Source organism: Leucopleurus acutus, assembly GCF_964270905.1.
Source record: "Leucopleurus acutus genome assembly, chromosome: 11".
Taxonomy (NCBI): Eukaryota; Metazoa; Chordata; class Mammalia; order Artiodactyla; family Delphinidae; genus Leucopleurus; species Leucopleurus acutus.
The window spans coordinates 93,850,542-93,868,875 of NC_139152.1; the positions used below are offsets into that span (position 1 = coordinate 93,850,542).

The following is an 18,334-nucleotide window of genomic DNA, read 5'->3' on the forward strand; positions in this document are numbered from 1 at the left end:
CAACCAACCAGGCGGCATGGTCCCCCGGCGTCCCGCTGAGGAAGCTGGGAAGAACCCTGACCTTACCAAGATGGCGGCGGCCACAGGGCAAGGGGCGGGGTTGAGCGCCGTTGGCCTGTCCGGACGTTTCCTCTCTTTCCGCTTTTTCATGCTAAAGGGGACCTTCCGTCAATACTTGTTCTCCTTCCTCGTTCTGGGAACCCCGGGAGGCAGGGAGGGAAGGGTTGCCTGTAGGGACCCAGGCAAATACCCAGTGCGGGAAGACGGGACTTCCGCGTCCCCCCGGAAGTGACGCGACAGTCGCGGCCGCCGACAGGTGGAACGGCAGGTGGGTTCAGGTGCCAGCCTGGCCCGGACCCGGCTGTGGTACTGACGCTTCCGGTGAGCGACAGAGGCGAGCTCCCAAGGGCCTGGAGACCCGTGGGGCGGGCTCTGGAATCTGAGGCTCCGCCCTGGCCTGGAGTTCCCCCCTGTACCTAGTAAGAATCACCTACCCACCCCCCACCCCGGGGACTACCCCCATCGTCCGGAGGGGAGTGGGAGGGCCCGACTCTCCCAGATCGCCGGGGTTGGGGTTGGCATTTAGGCACTGGTTCCCTAAGCTCTAAGCTCTTTTCTTTCCCGGATCCAGTTCCCCATTCCCCTGCCGAGCTGGGCAGTTAGCCAGCACACTGAAACTCTCGGAACCATGTTTGCAGACTTGGATTATGACATCGAGGAGGATAAACTGTGAGTATGTTGTTACCCCAGGTCCCACTAGTGCAGGAGCCCCAGGTCTCTCAGGTGCCTGGACTTACCAGTTCCACAGACCCTTGCTTCTCAGCAGAAGATTAGGTCTCGTACTGTAGCAGAAATGAATCCTGCCCTTCCAGGAGCTCACCATCTGTAGGGGGCTGTGGACACATTGATGGATAAATACAGTTCAGGCCCATAAGGGTGCTAATGGAGAGTGACCTGGCTACACGAGGAGAACCGAGCAGACCAAGCAGTGCCTTTTCTGGGGTGTTCAGGGAAGGCTTCATAGAGGAGGTGACAGTTGAGCCACATTTTGAAGGATGAACAGGAATATCATAAACATACTTTCCTCCCCAGCGTAGATGATCAGTGGGGCAGATTTTCAAAAATTAAGTTAGTTTCCTTAACAGAATATATACTCCCGCAGAGCAGGGACTGGGTCCAATGCCTTTCTGTGTCCTCAGCACTTAGTACGGTGCTCAGCATCAATAGGTTGTTAGCAAATGTTTATGAAGTGAATAAGAGAATAAATGAGAATATTTACCACAAAACATAAATAAGTGCTAATGTATAGTGAAAACTGAGAGGTAATTGAGTACAGCGATTGACAGATGGGTGATGGATAGCTTAGCAGGAGAAGGCTTCCTGGAGGAGGTGGCTGTTATGTTCCATATGTGCCTGAGAAGGTGACAAGGATAGAGTCTGACTCAAATCTTAGAGAGAGAATGAAGGAAAGGGAAGGGGGACCTATTTTTACGGAGTGCCTGCTCTGGGCTGGGGTGGTATTTAAGTGCCTTCCATGTACTTTCTTCCAAGAACTTTGGTAAAGTGGCCATTTTTAATCCATACCATTTTATGGATGAGGAAACTGAGATGCAGAGAGGGTGACTTACTTACCCTAGTCCCACAGCTGATAAATGGCTGAATTGGGATTTGATCCCCCATCAGCGTGGCTCCAAGAGCTCTGTGACGTTCCAGCACAAAATGCTGTCTTTTTGGCCAAGTGAGAAAGAGAAAAGGCTGTGCAGCACTTGGAGGCTCTTGGGAGTTTTAGAAGGTCTGTCTGTCCCCGTCCCCTCCAGTCATCCTTTCTCCAGGGGACTCAGCTGCACGTGCTTCTCTCTCCAGCGGAATCCCTACGGTACCTGGGAAGGTGACCTTGCAGAAGGATGCTCAGAACCTGATTGGGATCAGCATTGGAGGAGGAGCCCAGTACTGTCCCTGCCTGTATATCGTCCAGGTATTGAGTGCTTTGGAGGTGGAAGGGAGGTGCTGGAGGGGGTGAGCCACCTCCCTACTTGGGCGTGACAAAGGTTCATTTCTCCCCTCTGCACAACTGACTCCTCATTCTCTTCAGAGGGGCTTCCCCGAACACCCACTGTCAGTAGGTCCGCCCTTGTTTTCCTCTATCATTTCAGTCTGTTCTTTTCCTTCTCAGCACTTATCACCATCTGTACTCATGGATTTGCTCATTAGTTCTGTATCTAACTTCTTTTCCAGACTCTTTGCACTATGAGGTCAGGATCCCAGTTTGCTTTTTCACTGCAGTCAGCACCTTGTACAATGCCTGGCAAATAGCGGACCTTCAATAAAAATGTCATCAGTGAATCAATAAAATCATCAGCCTTTGGTACTAACACAAGTGAAGCATAATGGAAAGACTAAGACTGTGAAATAATAATGGCCTGAGTCCAAGTGCAAGCTTCCCTGCTTATTAACTAGTTACTTAAGCTCTCTGGGCCTCAGTTTCCTCACCTGGAAAATGGGGATATAAAATATGTAGATCTGGGCATCTTTGGGTTGTTGTGAAGATTAAACAAAATGACATCACACAATGTCCGGCCCTTAAGCAGCACTCCCTCGATAGCAGCTGCGATTATTTTTATGACAGTTCACTTTCCCAGATGATCTGCCAGTGATACTGAACAATTCTATGGTCCTTATAAGAAGGGCTGCCCTGGTGATATTCTGTCAGCTGTGACACAGGAATGGGGACAGGCCTCGTTTATTATGTGGCTGGTCAGAGTCAGTGATCTTTCTGTAGCCTTGGAAGGAAGCTTGCCCCCCTCAGACATAAACTTGACCTGGATTCCAGCTATGTTTTAACGTTCTCAGCTATGTAGCCATTGGTGGCAGATGGGAAACTGCAGTTTCTCTGAGGATCTTGCAAAAGAGTCACTTCTAAGGCCTAGAAGATGGAGATTCCCTGGATCTGGTCTTGCCTGCTTAGGGTGTGGCCTTTACGAGCGCTTTGGCTTCCTCTGGCCCAGGAGGTGTTAGGGAGGCCTCCCCCAGGCCTGGCCTCCTTGCCATCTCCCTGCTCAGCCTCCCCTGCCACCTGCCCCTCACCACCTGTGGGGGGCCAGGTTTGTTCTTAATATGAACTGTGATTATAAAATAATAGAATTGATTTTTTTCAAAAGTCAATTTTATTTTTAATCAAAGGCTATCTGACTTGCTTTGAACAAGTCAAGAGTACTAAAAGGCTAGTGTCAAATAAGCAATGCCCTCTGCTCGCCGCCTTCTCACCGCCCTTCCCCCACCCCAATCCCGGAAGCAACGCCGCTTCCCACCCTTTTAGCTGTTGATTCAGGTATGAGGTCCCATTTTTCTCAGTAAGATGCTTAGCCTGTTAGTTTTTGGTCTATTGCTTATAAACATCTGTCAGCTTCTCTCAGTCTAGGAGCTAAAAATTTAGCTTTCTTCCAAAACCTATCTATCTATCTTCCCAACATAGTTATCGTGTCAATTTTGGTTAAATCAGTATCAGTACAACATATTATGTTCGGGAAATATTTTCTGAGGGCCTGGCCAGGCTCTTTCGTAGCCACTAGAGATAAGAAAGCAAGAAAACGGAGACCCTGCCCTCAGAGAGCTCGGAGCATAGTAACATGCCGTTTTTTTGTCTTTCTTTTTAAATGGCATAGTGTTTGCATGTGACCTCTGCACATCCTCCCGTATAGTTTATTATTATTATTTTTTAAAAAATAAATTTATTTATCTACTTATTTATTTTTGGCTCTGTTTGGTCTTCGCTGCTGCACACGGGCTTTCTCTAGTTGTGGCGAGCGGGGGCTACTCTTCGTGGCGGTGCACGGGCCTCTCATTGTGGTGACTTCTCTTGTTGCGGAGCACGGGCTTTAGGCGCGCCAGCTTCAGCAGTTGTGGCACGTGGGCTCAGTCGTTGTGGCACACGGGCTTAGTTGCTCTGCAGCATGTGGGATCTTCCCGGACCAGGGCTCGAACCCGTGTGCCCTGCATTGGCAGGGGGATTCTTAACCACTGCGTCACGAGGGAAGCCCTCGTGTGGTTTTATAGGTGAGCAGACCCAGGCTCCTGGCCCAGGTCCCTAGCTGGCTGAGTGGTAGAGGCCAAGTTAGAAAGCAGATCTGACAGGCCCCAAAGCATCCACGTGCTCTCCTGCTGTACCAGATGGCACTGCCTGAAGGCTCTAGAAATGCTGGTCCCTGCCCGCCCCCCCCCCGCCTTAATCCCTGCGGCTGCTTCGGGGGGCCCAGAGGCTTCATTGCAGATTGTCTGCCAAAACCCGCAACGGTCTGGGAAACGTCTGCTGCTGAAGCTCCAGCAGGATGTGGGCAGGGAGGCCAGTGGCCGGCGCTGAGGCGGTGGCGTTCCGTGTCCTCCGTGTTCCCTAGAGAAGGGGTCGTGGAGGGTTGTGTCGGTTGGGAGGGAGCCTGGAGTTGAGTCTGTCCCCCTACTTTCTGCCTTGCCTTCCACCCACCTACGGATGTTTCCAGAGGTCTGTTTCCTGGCCTGCCGGCAGTTTCCAGCAAAGACTAGCTCTCTTTCATCAACCCCCTCTGCAGGCCCTTGGATCCCCACTGTTGCATCTTCTGGAAATGGCTGTATATCTTTTATTGTTGTGATCTCCTTTACCATTCTTTTTCAAATAATTGTGATGTTTTTATTGTGATTCTGGAAGGTAGCAGAAAGAAACATTTGTCTTAATTATTTCATTTTTTTCTTATAATATTAACGTATATGAAACATCATGAAATATTCTTTCTACGTGCTTTGCATAGAAAACTTGGAAACTAAAGATAAGGTATAGGGGAGACAGCTAATAATTTTGGCGTCTCTCCTGGTGGTTTTTGCCTGATGTGACTTTTGTATTCTTGGGTCCGTCTCTGCATACACTTGTGTAGCCTGCTCGCCCCTCGCCCCGAGCGTCCCCCATACATCTGTCCTTTAACAGACACATTCAGCTGCACTCAGCCAGTGAGTGCAGACCCTGTGTTAGGGGTCATCTTGGGAGAAGGGGCTCACACGTGTGGTGGGGCCCTTGCTCCTTGGAGACAGAGATGAAGTGCAGGAACTGATAAGTAGTGCGTTGAGGCTCTGAGTCAGCTCAGTGCAGTGTTGTTGGAAAAAAATGTCAAGAAATGGCTTGGGAGGAGCAAACACTCCTGTGGTCGTGTAAGGTTTTGTGTATTTGATACCAGAAGAGGAAAGTCTCATCAGTCGCATTTACCTCCAATTCCCCCTTCCCCTCCCCCAAGAATGTGGGTCACTCGTTTCTGGCTGTTAGGGTGCTGTCTCCCCTTGCCCTTCTCCAGCACCACTTAAGGGATAGAGGGCAGAGACCAGGACGGAGCTGGGTGCCGGTTGGAGTGGAGGGAATGACTGTCCCCCACCAGGTTTCTTCCCAGCTTTCCTTTTCTCCCCCACCCGCCCCCCCTTATGCACCCACAGGTGTTTGACAACACCCCAGCCGCGCTGGACGGCACCGTGGCAGCTGGCGATGAGATCACCGGGGTCAATGGCAGGTCAATCAAAGGAAAAACTAAGGTGGAGGTGGCCAAGATGATTCAGGAGGTGAAGGTAAGGGCTGCTGCGGGACCTCCAGCCTGCCCAAGGGCCTGGAAGGGGGGACCGGCCCTTTCACAGCTCCCTCCTCAGTGCAGCAGGGTCTGGGTCACATCCCGGCTCCGTGTTCATTCAGTAGATACTATTTGTGATCCAGGACTTGTGCTGGGCCTTGGTGAGAGAGTGGGCACCAGGACTGAAAGGTCCCCGTCCTCGAGCTCCCAGGAGAGCTGTCAGACGGAATCACTCCTCAGGGCGGGCCCGTGTGTCCCCAGTCAGGGCTGGAGCCGAAGCTGGAAGTCTGAGGTGAAGCTACCTGGGTCAGTAGACATCCAGTAAATGTCCACTGGGCCATGCTGGGCCCAGGAAGTTGTAAGAGGGAAAGAGGGGCCCCTCCCTACAACCCCCGTCCCTGTAGGAACTTTCAGTCCCCTGGGCCCTGGGGCAGCTCCTGGTCCAGCGGATGGTCTCCTGTTCTGCAGACCATACTGCACTCTGCCTGTTCCCGGCTTCCCCCTCCCTGCCCCGCTGCTCCAGGCCAAGGCCTCTCCCCACAGGGCCCCTCTCTCCCTGAATGGCAGGGAGCATTCTGGCCAGTCCTGGAAGCATGCAGCCCTTTTGTCATTTCCTAGAGATTTTTGCTGCTAGTAGCTCTTGGGAAACCAAAACAGTGAAGGAGGTGCAAAGCCACAGGATGACTTAAAAGTCTGAGAGTCAAGCGTCCCAGCTGTGTGTTGAGCTTGGCCGAGAGTTTGAGCTCCCTCACCCCATCCATCCAAACCTCTCCTCACCTCCCATCCGTCCTCCGTGTCCTCTGTACCGTGTTTCATTCTGGTACAGAAGTGGGGGGCGTGTGCCCCCTCTGGATCCCCTCCCTCATCCCTACTCAGCAGAACCCTCCTCGTCCTCCCAGGCCTGTGTCGCGCCAGCCCCTCACGTTGCCCACGAGAACAGGAGCTTTCGGTGTGTGAGCACAGCCTTGCCATTGCGCAGGGACTCCGCAGCTCCCACGTCTGGGTGCCACGCAGAGATACAGCCCCTACTTTACTGGTGCCCAGAGTGGGGGGAAGGATTTGCTCGTGGTCGCACAGCTGGACCAGAGCCCAGGTCTGACTGCTGCCGCAGCGCTCCTTCCTTTCCCCACAGCTGCTCTCCACACACTGTGCTGCAGCCCGAGAGCCTTTTGCATCTACGCCTGATTCACTGCGTGGGGTCACTTAGGAGGCAATCTTGAAATCCTGTGCATTTTGAAATCCTGTGCATTTTGAAATCCTGTGCATTTTGCATTTGAATGGATTCTGTCCCAAGTTCAGAGGTCTTAGGATTCCGAGAACGAGAGAGAGTGACCTGGGTGGCCTCACGTGGTCAGGGGAGGCTTCTCAGGAGGAGCGCCACCTCTCTTCCAGTCACTAGACTGCAATTCATGTAATTTCCCTGAATTGCATCGGCCTCCCTTGCTGGCCTCAGGCCCTTGGACGCTGGGGCTGCCCCTGCACCTGCTTCCTCCATCCCCGCACCAGGCACAGAGAATGTGCTGGGACAGTTTGTGGAGCGAATGGAGGGAGGATGGGGATGCTTTAGAGCGCGGGAGAAGATCCTCTGCGTGTCAGGAAGAATGATGTCGCAGAGCTTTGGAGTGTGGCCGTGGCATGGGGGTGGCAGGGGCACAGGACATCAGAGATCGCCAGGCTGCGAGCTCAGTGTCAACAGGGACCTTGTCTGCCCCTGTCCCTGCTGATTCTCCAGGGCCTGGCGGGTGGTGAGAGAAGGAGGGACCTTTTTCCAGGGCTCAGGATTTTTTCATGACCACAAACTCCAGTGAAAACAGGCCTCTCCCGGGAAGGGGCTTGGGGTCCGGGGGACTCCGTCACCACTCTGCTCGTCCTGCTTTTCCAGGGGGAGGTGACTATCCACTACAACAAGCTGCAGGCGGACCCCAAGCAGGGCATGTCCCTGGACATTGGTAAGCTGAGCCGGGGCAGTGGCGTCCAGTGGCCCCATAAGCCCCTGTTCTGCCTTCTTACGACCATGCGTCAGCACTCACATGGATGTGGTCTCTGACTCTTCTGACCAAGCCGATGCAAAGGGCCTGGGAGGACGCAGGGGTGCTCCCCCTGCAGCTGGTCCCAGGAGCCTGTCCCTGGTTTCTCCCTGCCCTGTGTTTACCCCCTCCCCCCAGCCACCTCCTCGAGGACCTTGCTGCCCTAGGGTTGTCCTTTGTACGGCAGCCCTCCAGCTCACCAGGCCCAGGCCCTCACCCTTCTGAAAGGGAGGGCAGCCCAGCCCTGGCCTGGTATCTCATGCCCACTTGCATACCCCTCCTCAGCCCTGGCCCCTTCTACGCACCTTCTCCCAGAAAGGCTCAGGGTCTGAACTGGACCTCAGCTTTGGGGCAGAAGCCAGCCCTTCTGCCCATAGCATGCCCTGGGACATGTCGCCTCCTGCTAGGGGTTCTGGGCCTTGGTTCTGTGGAAGCTTCAAGGCTCAAGAGCTGGACAGAAGCTTCAGGGTCCTCTGGGCCAGACACTTCATTCCAGATCAAGGCCCGAGATCCAGAGAGACGCTGTGTCCCTGGGTGACGGCACACCCAGATCTCCTGGCTCTGGGGTCCAGCACCCTTTTCCTACACCCTTGGGCCACAGCCTCCTCCTGGTTTTTAAGGAAAGAGGCTAAGGGCAGATCAAGTCTGTCCTGGAGGTTCTTCCTCTAAAACCCTCTGGTCCCATCCTAGTCCCCTTCCAAGGACCGAGTATGTGACCACATATCATCCTAGTCCCCTTCCAGGGACCGAGTATGTGACCACATATCATCCTGGTCCCCTTCCAGGGACCGAGTATGTGACCACATATCATCCTGGTCCCCTTCCAGGGACCGAGTATGTGACCACATGTGCAGCAACCGAGTCTGGGGCCTGAGGCCAGTTGTCACTGATGGTGCCTCTGCTCCCGGAAGTGGAGGAGAGGCGGAGGAGAGGTTCTCCGCGGTCGGCCTGTCAGCTGGTATCAAGCCTGGGCAGCTCTGGGCTCTCAGTGGTAGCCAGTAGCCACTTTGAGTGCCAGGCCCTTGGTTAAGCGCTTTACATATTTACCCTTCCAGGCTCCCAGCGCCTCCCTCAGGTAGAGAGTGAACAGGGCGGGGGCCCAGAACCCCTCACTGGGACCCTCCCGACTTCACAGTCACGCACACACCAAGCCCCGGTTCAGCCCCTTCTGCCCCTAGTGTCGCTCCCAGTGAGTCGCGATGGGGCGGGGATGGCCTGGGGGCCCAGACTCTACCTCACTGAGTCCCTTTCTCACCTGGTCCCAGTGTTGAAGAAGGTGAAGCATCGGCTGGTTGAGAACATGAGTTCGGGGACCGCAGATGCCCTGGGCCTGAGCCGGGCCATCCTGTGCAATGGTGAGTCCCCTCCTTCCACCCCCTGACCCTCGGTCCCGGGGGACGCAGGCCCAGGCCTCAGGGGCGGGGGCACCATGGCTGCCCACCAGGCTGCATCCTTGGAGGCCTCTCCCGCTCCCAGAGCATTCACAGTAGTCAGCGTAGGCATCTTACAGCCAGTGTCTTCCATTCCCCAGCAAGGGTTCACAGGCCCAGGTCACAGATGAGACAAATTCATGGTGGGGAGGTGCCCCCCTCCAGCTCCCCAAGCTGGTGCCTTCGCCACTGCCCCCAGCTGCTCTCACGCAGCCAAGGCCTACCCCCCACCGCCCCACGCCAGCCCAGTTCCACCCTGTGCCCTCTTGTCACCCCAGCATGCACTGCGCTGCTCCCACATTGCCCGCTCTGCCCCGCCTCTCTCCAGGAGGTGGCGCTGCTGCCCGCATCCCAGGGCTGGAGGTGACTGCCCGCCTAGGGCTGGGGGAAAACCGCGTACACGCACATTCTCGCGCGCGCGCACACACACACACATACACACAAACACACACACACACAAACACACACACACGCGCTCTCTCCCCAGGGGGCCAGTGAAGCACTCGGTCCTGCTCCTGCTGTCACCAGCCTGAGTGTATAAATAGCAGCAGCTCTGCTGTGTACGTGCGGGGACAGATATAAATACCTGCGTACATTGTAGGCTCAGCTGGGCACACTGGGCTTTATTGGCGGGGATGCAGGGGAGGGGGGGTCTGAGCTTGTTCCAAATGGGGTACAAAAGTGGCGGCTGCTATTTCCAGCTTCTTGGTGTCTATAAATCCCTGTTACTGTAGTTACCATGCATTGGGATGAAATTAGAACTGGTTGTTGTGTTTTTCCCCCCAGACCTTGCAATTTCCCGAGCCTTAAATAGGGTTTCTAAAATTGAAGCTGTCATGATGTCCCATGACCCAGCTAAAAACAACAGCATGGCGCTTACGTGGCTCCTTCCCTGCCAGGCTGGCCAGGGGCCAAGGCTCTGGGGAGCCAGGGCCTGGAGGCCAGCCCAGTGGCCGAAGCCTCCTGAAGACCTCCGAGGCGCTCCCTTCCAGCCCCCAGAGCCCGGGCCTTCCTCCCTGACAGCCCAACACACAGCCGCCTTCTCTGCCCAGAGAAAGGCCCAGGCCCGGCTTCTGCTACTCCCCTTCTCTCCTGCCACTCTGAAAACCCTGGCCCAGGTCAGCACAGGAGCCTGGGGGGCAGAGGGCACCCCAGCCTGCACAGCCCTCGCTGTGTGCCTTTAGGCAAGTTGCTTTACCTCTCTGTCCCTCGATTTTCTCTATAAGATGAGCAAAGTAGTCTCTGCCTCCAAGGCTCATGTGGAAGGACTGAGCTGCGGGGAGGGCACTCAGTAAGGCCAGGCCCCGTCTAGGAGGTGCCGGGCAAGGAAGCCACCGACATGGGCCCTGCCCTGCATTTGCTGCCGGTGCCCCCGGTGGGGAGTTGGGGGTGGACCTCAGCCCTGTTGGAGTGGAGGAGGGTGCCACTCGCTGCTGGTGGGAGTCCCACCCGCCCCGATCTGGAATGCAGCCCCCTCCCTGGCAATCCACTTGCTCTCGTTTTGAGCCCTTGAGGTGAGGCAACTGCCCCTGCCCCTCAGCTTACAGCCCTTACTGCCCCTGCCCGTCGTGGCCTGGCCACTGTCGCTGCTGGACTATAAGCCTTGAGGGCACAACTCAGATTTCATTCACCACGGTCATTCCTGGGCCTGACGGGGTCCGGCGCACAGCGGGTGCTCAGTAAACTACCTGTGAAGCCAGTGAAGATGATCACCAGGGCCCGCTCCCGTGCAAGGTCCTCCTCGAAGCCCTCGCTGAGTTTCTCTCCCCTCCCCGATTGCTCTCGCCTCTGAGCCGGCCGGTGGCGGGGGGGGGGGGGGGGCCGCCTTGGAGCCTACCTTAGAGTTATTGTCGAGGCGTCCCGTCTCTGCTGCTTGTCTCTGACTGCCTTGCTCCTCGGCCATCAGCAGGGAGTTGTTAGAAGTCCCAGGGCCTTGACTGCCAGCCATGGGCCTGCCTTCTGCCGGCCATGGGGAGCCACCCGCGGGCTTGGCCTTGGGAACGGCCCAGCTGGTTTTCACTCCTGATTTCCGGAAGTACCCGCATCCTCTTCACCTTTCTGCCCCTTTGCTGTGTCCCAGCCTGCTGGGGTGGCGCTTATCTCAGGAGCATCCTGAGGGCTGCCCTGCCTACCTCCACTTGTCTGGGTGTGCCAGGCTCTCTGCAAAACACCAGTGAGCCCAGCTGACCCTGAGGTGCCAAGACCCCCTCCCTGGGACCATGTCCTGTGCTGCTCCTCTGGGGGCGACCTTGCCCCTCCCAAGCCTGGCTCAGGTGACCTGTGGGTCTCTCCCCTGACCCTGTGGCTCTCTGATCCCCACAGATGGGCTTGTCAAGAGGCTTGAGGAGCTGGAGCGGACCGCCGAGCTGTATAAAGGTGGGCAGGCGCACCCTCTGGCTGGCAGCCCCATGGTGGGTGGGGTATCCCAGTCTGGAAAGTGCCTGGCACTGGCTCTGCCCTGGGGTGGAGCTCTGGAGCCCTGCTCTAAGGATGATGGCAGTGGGGGCAGAGTGCGAGCCTGTGCAATTCTGGGACCATGGCCGTTAAATATTCTTAAGGAAAAAAGTCTTAAGACATACTTCTTTTTTTTAAATAAATTTATTTTTGGCCGTGTTGGGTCTTTGTTGCTGCTCGCAGGCTTTCTCTAGTTGCAGTGAGCGGGGACTACTCTTTGTTGCGGTGCACGGGCTTGTCACCGGGGCTTCTCTTGTTGTGGAGCACAGGCTCTAGGCTTGCGGGCTTCAGTAGTTGTAGCACGCGGGCTCAGTAGTTGTGGCTCGCGGGCTCTAGAGCACAGGCTCAGTAGTTGTGGCGCACGGGCTCAGTTGCTCCGCGGCATGTGGGATCTTCCCAGACCAGGGCTTGAACCCGTGTCCCCTGCATTGGCAGGCGAATTCTTAACCACTGTGCCACCAGGGAAGCCTAAGACATACTTTTTCTGATTGTAAAAGTAATACATGCCCATAAAAATCAAATAATGGCACATGTAAACCTAGCGAGAAGAGTCTGAAACCTAGGAACAGTGAGGGCCTCGGGGTGGGGTGGGGTGGGCGTTTGGAGGCCGTGTCCTCGGCCAGTGTGGTCCCCACCATGTGCCCCCGGCCCCCTCGGTTGGGTCTCTCCCACAGGGATGACAGAACACACCAAGAACCTCCTACGGGCCTTTTATGAGCTGTCGCAGACGCACCGGGGTAAGGATGCCCCAAACCTGCTGCGTGACCCTGGAAAAACCCTTGTTACCCTCTGGGCTCAGCACCTCCCCTACACCCATACAGTGAGGGTGCGGCCAAGCTCCTCCCTGGGGCCTTTCTCATGCCCATGCTCAGGCAGACACCGCAGCATCTGACCTCGGGCCAGGTTTGGGCTGGGCACTGTCTAGATGCTGGGGTGTAGCAATAATGGGGCCAGCGGGGAGCATGTAGACCAGCTAGTCTTTTTTTTTTTGGCCGCACCGCATGGCTTGTGGGATCTTAGTTCCCCGGCCAGGGATTGAACCTAGGCCCCCTGCAGTGGAAGCGCAGAGTCCCAGCCACTGGACTGCTAGGGAAGTCCCCTAGACCAGCTTGTCTCGTGTGGGGCACAGTTACTCCTCCGGGCCCTGTCCCGTCTATCTGTACTGCCGTTTACAATGTACGAGGCCCTTCCTTATTCGTGATCTTGTTTCCTACAAGTTTGTTATTAGTTGGGCAGGGCAGCTACAGTTAACCCCGTTTTGCAGTTGGGAAAACAAAGCCCAGATAGAAAAAGTGGTCATGCAGCTCCTTAGGGGCAGAGTTGACCTAAGGCCCAGATTCCCAGACTAGTACTCTGCCCCCAGACAACTTCACCTCCTTCAACCTTGACCCAGCCTTCTGCATGGTCTGGTCGCTGTGGGGAATGAGGGCCAGCTCCCTTGGATGTAGACGCAGCTTCCTCAAGGTGTAGACTCGGGTGTCTACACCGGAGTCTACGTTCCTTGGGGATGTAGGTCCGACTCTCTTAGGGGTATAGATTCACCTTTCTTGAGGTTTAGACCCATCTCCCTTGGGACGTAGACCTCGGGCAGACCTTGGCCTCCAGCCTGCCACACCCCCTGCCTTGCTTATCCCCAACAAATCCCTGGCTTCTCCGTTAAGGGGTCAAGTAGGGGCAGCCTTCAGGACAAACTTGTCACGCAGCCTTTGGGGACGTGTTCTCCGTGATTGGGGTGCGGGAGCCCCAGCCAGCTGCGAGCGAGGCTTTCGTGAAGTTCGCCGACGCCCACCGCAGCATTGAGAAGTTCGGCATCCGGCTGCTGAAGACCATCAAGCCGGTGGGTCCCGTGGAGCGTGTGTGTGTCAGCACGTGATGGGGGAGGGGGCGGTGTGGCGAGCGGAAGGGGTCCTGTTCTGGTCTCGGAGCACCGGGGGGCCGGCTCTGGCTTGGTGTCCTACACAGCTGACCATGCGTGAGGCTCTCCTCCTCCGCGGCCTCAGCATCGACCTCCAGGCTCTTTTCTGGCCTTGGCTCCACCGGAGTTACAGCTTGCCCGTGACCTGGTCTGTCTTCTTGTCCTTGAAACGGACAAAGCTGTCCAGGAGCCTTTGGCTGTGACACCTGAGTCCACTAGAAGCATTGACACATCAGTGCCATTCCTTGCCACCCTGGCCAGCCTGACCCCTCTGCCCATGGGGGCTTAAGCGTCCGCCCCATCCTCCCCTTCCAGATGTTGACGGACCTGAACACGTACCTCAACAAAGCCATCCCAGACACTCGCCTCACCATCAAGAAGTACCTGGACGTGAAGTTTGAGTACCTGGTAAGTGGTCTCCAGCCTCTGCGGGGGTGTGGGCCTGGCCTGCTGGGGTCAGAGCCCACCTGGAGATTTGCCCCTCCTCGGTCGGCTACACGGTGGCCAGCAGGGCAGGGCCAGAGCCTCAGTCACATCTGATTGAGGAGGTGGGACCAGGGGCCTAGGAGGTGCTGGGGAATCAGGCAGCAGCCTAGGCCCTGCTTCAGCTGTTCAGAGGAGCCCCTGGGAGCCTGGGGTGGGTAGAGCCCTCACTCTGGAGCACTCTGACCCCATGGGAATCCTTTTGGTCACTTTTAACAATGGATTAGACTAGGTCAGTGGTTATAAAGTGGGTACCAAGGGATGTCAATGAGTTTTATGTTCAAATAATAATTCTGTGGTGAAAGGAGGTGAGGAAAAATGCTCCATCAAAGAGGCCAAGGTCCTTTGCTTGAGGACTTGTCAGAGCCTTTGGTAGACCCAGACGTACCACGGGTCTTCAGGGGCCTTCCCAAGCTCTTTGGACCATGGAGCCTTTTTTCCCAGAGCATCTCTTGGGACTTGAGTGTGGTAAATGCTGGGCTGTCTCTCAGGCCCTTTCCGCCCTCCTAGGTGAGTGCCCTGTCCTGAGCCTCCCGAGCAAGGCCAGTCTGACTGAGGGGCCAGCCTCTGCCTGACACGTCTCGGCCCATCGCAGCTGAGGGTGCACAGGGCCCATGAGGCCCGGCACACCGGCTCCTCTGGGTGGCCGAGGGGTACAGCGTGGCATGGGAGGAACTGGGGACATCAGGGTAGGCACCCAGGTGGTGCAGCCCCTCTGACAACCTGGCCTCACCTGTCCCACAGTCGTACTGCTTGAAGGTGAAGGAGATGGACGATGAGGAATACAGCTGCATTGTGAGTGCCACGGGGGGAGGGGGCATGGCTGTGCTATTGGAAGGCTCGGGGTGCACCAAGAACGGGCTGGGTCTGCCAGGGACACCAGGTGGGCCAGGCCAACCCAGCAGAGGCCTGGGGGTTTGGCCAGGCTCTTGTTTCTGGAGATTTGGGGTGATCCCCCCACCCCTGGCTCCTCCGGGCCTCGGAGTGCTGGCCAGCTTGCTGTGGGACACTCCCAGTGCCTGCTCCCAGACCAGCTGCCCCCCAGACTTTGTGGGGCTCTTGCAGGGAAAAACTGACTCTCCTCACTCCTGAGAGGTGGTGTTTTACTTCTTTTTAATTTTTTTTTATAGATTTTTAAAAATTTTTAATTTTTTTTTTTTTTATGTATTAATTTTTGGCCGTGTTGGGTCTTTGTTGTTACACGTGGGCTTTCTCTAGTTGCAGCGAGCGGGGCTACTCTTCATTGCTTCTCATGACAGTGGTTTCTCTTGTTGCAGAGCACGGGCTCTAGGCACATGGGCTTCAGTAGTTGTGGCGTGTGGGCTCAGTAGTTGTGGCTCGTGGGCTCTAGAGCGCAGGCTCAGTAGTTGTGGCTCATGGGCTTAGTTGCTCCGCGGCATGTGGGATCCTCCTGGACCAGGGCTCAAACCCGTGTCCCTTGCATTGGCCGGCGGATTCTTAACCACTGCGCCTTCAGGGAAGCCCGTTTTTAATATTTTTGGTATCAGGGTCCATCTAGGACTAAATATTCATTTATTTAATATGGCAAGGGTTTGGGTTTTAGGTTGTTTTTTTCAACAAAGCTATCACTAAGCGCTTCTAGCAGTCCTGGCGCCTCAGAAATGGGGATCCATGGTAGCTTTGAAGAGTGCCGTGCCGTGCAGGGGTGTGAACCCGTGGGTCGGCTCTGCAGCCTCCCTGCCCCCACCCCCCTCTGCTCCAGAGCAGGCTCCCCACCCTGCCCAGGGTCCCTGACGTGCTTCCCCTGCCCCAGGCTCTAGGGGAGCCCCTGTACCGCGTGAGCACAGGCAACTACGAGTACCGCCTGATCCTGCGCTGCCGCCAGGAGGCCCGTGCTCGCTTCTCCCAGATGCGCAAGGACGTGCTGGAGAAGATGGAGCTGCTGGACCAGAAACACGGTGAGGGGTGTGGGCTGTGGGCAGGCGCCCGGCCCACGGGCCACACCCTGCCTCGGGCAACCCCTACACCATCCTCTCCCCATTTCACAGCTGGGAAAACTGTGGCCCAGAGAGGTGCAGTACTTACCTGAGCTCCCAGGGCCAGCGCATGGCAGAGCTCTGAGTCAGACCCAAGATGGGAGCTTCCCGGAGCCTGGCCTGGGTGGGACTGGCCGTGCCCCGTGGGCTCCTTGGGGTGTAGTCCACCATCCCCCCACCCTGCCAGGCCTCCTCCACTGCCTGACTGGGAGCTGGGAGGCGGCCTGGGTTCTGTGCAGGGCTGGGCAGCCCTGGCCTTGCCCCCTCCCGGGGCACGAGGGGTCAGTGAGGTGCATGATGGGATGCCCAGGAGGGCAGGGAGGGTCTTCTCCACACGCAGGCAGCCCTGGCCCACTGGCGCCCGTCTGCCCGCCCTCCTGCCCCAGTCCAGGACATCGTGTTCCAGCTGCAACGCTTTGTGTCCACCATGTCCAAGTACTACAACGACTGCTACTCAGTGCTGCGTGACGCCGACGTCTTCCCCATCGAGGTGGACCTGGCCCACACCACGCTGGCCTACGGCTTCAGCCAGGATGAGTTCACTGACGGCGAGGATGAGGGGGAGGAAGACGAGGAGGACACAGCAGCCGGGGAGCCGTCCAGGGATGCGCGAGGGGCTGCCGGGCCCCTGGACAAGGGCGGAAGCTGGTGTGACTCCTGAGTGCCCCCTTGGGGTGCGGATCTGGGGGGTAGGGCGAGTGGGAGGACGGCAGCATGGGAGTGGGGGCAGGGCTGCCGCACAACAGGGTGGCGCATAAAGGCCTGCTGGCTTGGGGCGTCTGCCTCCCTGCTCCTCTGTCCCAGCACAGCGAACCCCAGCACCCGCCCAGGAAAGGCACCGGGCCGTGGCCTGGGACCTGGACACTGGCCCCTCCACCTTCCCTCCCCACCTCCCCGGCCAGCTGGAGAGCTTGGTCTCTGGACCTGCCATAGGAAGGAGAAAGAGGGCAGAAAGGAAGAGGGGCTGGAGGTGGCGGGGAGTCCAGGAGCCGTTCCTTGTGGGCACCTCCACTGGCCCCCCGGAGACCTGCCAGGAGGGGGCGCGGGTGGACCGCCGAGCTTGGGACCAGGGTTTCACGCGCACCCTCACCTTGCCCTAGGCTGGCCCCGCCCCAGTCCACACTCACCTCGGCGGCCTTGATTAGCTTTATTCCCTCGCTCAGCCACTTCCCTGGGGAGGGGCTGGGCGCTGGGCCTGTACTGAATAAACACAAACCCAGATGGAGCCGGGCTCTTTGCAGTGGCCTCAGACCCTCTCTCCCCTCGACGTCCCCCTCTTCTGCCCCCGATCACCAAGGCAGGGCAACAAGGTTTACTGACATTCCCTTTATAGCACTGACTCCTCACAGCAATTCTGTGGATTAGCACTACTGTCCCCATTTACAGATGGGAAACTGAGGCTCAGAAGAGGCTTGCCCAGGGCCACATGGTGTGCAGGGACAGAGTGGGATCTGGACTCGGATCCATGAAATTCAGAAGACTGCACTTTTCCCCCTGCCTCCCAGGCTTTCTGCTCTGTGGAGCCTCTTACGTCCTCCCTCGTCTTTGATCCTTCAGTGCTTCTGGCCATGAACTCAACCTTTATCTGGGGAAGGGCAGGGCAGATACTGGGTCAGGAGGACCCGAGGCCCCAAACTGGGGAGAATGTTAAGGGTGCCCCTGCCATTCCAGGTCGCCTGTTCTGCCAGGGCCAAGGGGAGAAGCCCAGTGGGTGGTACCACGCTAGTATCCCAGGTGTCCAGCTTCACCTGGACAGTCCCAGTGCACACCTGTGGTCCTAGTGTAATTATTAATAGTGGCCCTTTTCACTCTCAAAGTGTCCCTGTTTGGACAATGAAATATGTGCTCGTCCTGAGAATGGGAGGGGTGCAAGAGGGTGTGAGAGGTGGGCAGGGTCCACAATGGCCGGGGCGGGGGGTCCCGGACAGAGACCTGAATGGGATCCTCAGGCAGGATTGGGAGTGTGGAGAGAGGGAGGGGCTGTCACCACGTAGATCCCCTAGAACTGTCAGACCATACCACCTCCCTGAAGGGGCAGCCAGTGCGGAGGCCAAGGGCACAGACTGGAACCGACAGCCTAGGTTCCAGTCACAGCTTCTGTGACCCTGAGCTACCTCCTCACTTCCTGTGCCTCAGTTTCCCTGAGTGTGGCTAATGAAGGTACCTACCTTGGGTCCTTACTGAGGATTAGATGAGTTAACATTTGTGAAGGGCTTAGCACGGTGCCTGGCACAGTCAGTGCTCTGTGGGATTTGTTAAAATAAGATGTAGTCACTGTTGTAGTGGCTCAGGGGAAAGCACAGACACGGTGTAAGTTGGCCGGGCATCTGCAGGGGCTCCCCACACCTTCCTGGGGCATGGATGGAAAATGAGACTAGTGGGGAGGGGGTCACCAGTGAGGAGTACGGATGAATGGAGTCAGGGTCTGCGGTGGGAAGGCTGCTTCCTCCAC

At 56.9% G+C, this 18,334-nt stretch overlaps 1 protein-coding gene across 2 annotated transcripts; it reads left to right on the forward strand.

Moving 5' to 3' along the window:
- The first annotated feature begins 288 nt into the window (after positions 1–288).
- PICK1 (protein interacting with PRKCA 1) lies at positions 289–17,096 on the forward strand. Of its 2 annotated transcripts, XM_082849566.1 has the most exons (13): positions 289–479; positions 632–729; positions 1,864–1,975; positions 5,449–5,577; positions 7,459–7,525; positions 8,869–8,958; positions 11,356–11,409; positions 12,162–12,224; positions 13,191–13,324; positions 13,718–13,810; positions 14,630–14,680; positions 15,660–15,804; positions 16,269–17,096. In XM_082849566.1, exons 2-13 carry the CDS (start codon positions 689–691, stop codon positions 16,541–16,543), a joined length of 1,254 nt encoding a protein of 417 aa, XP_082705692.1. In that variant the 5' UTR covers positions 289–479; positions 632–688; the 3' UTR covers positions 16,544–17,096. The 2 variants fall into 2 exon arrangements, with proteins under 2 accessions (XP_082705692.1, XP_082705693.1); XM_082849567.1 differs by lacking the exon at positions 12,162–12,224.
- Positions 17,097–18,334: the final 1,238 nt, after the last annotated feature.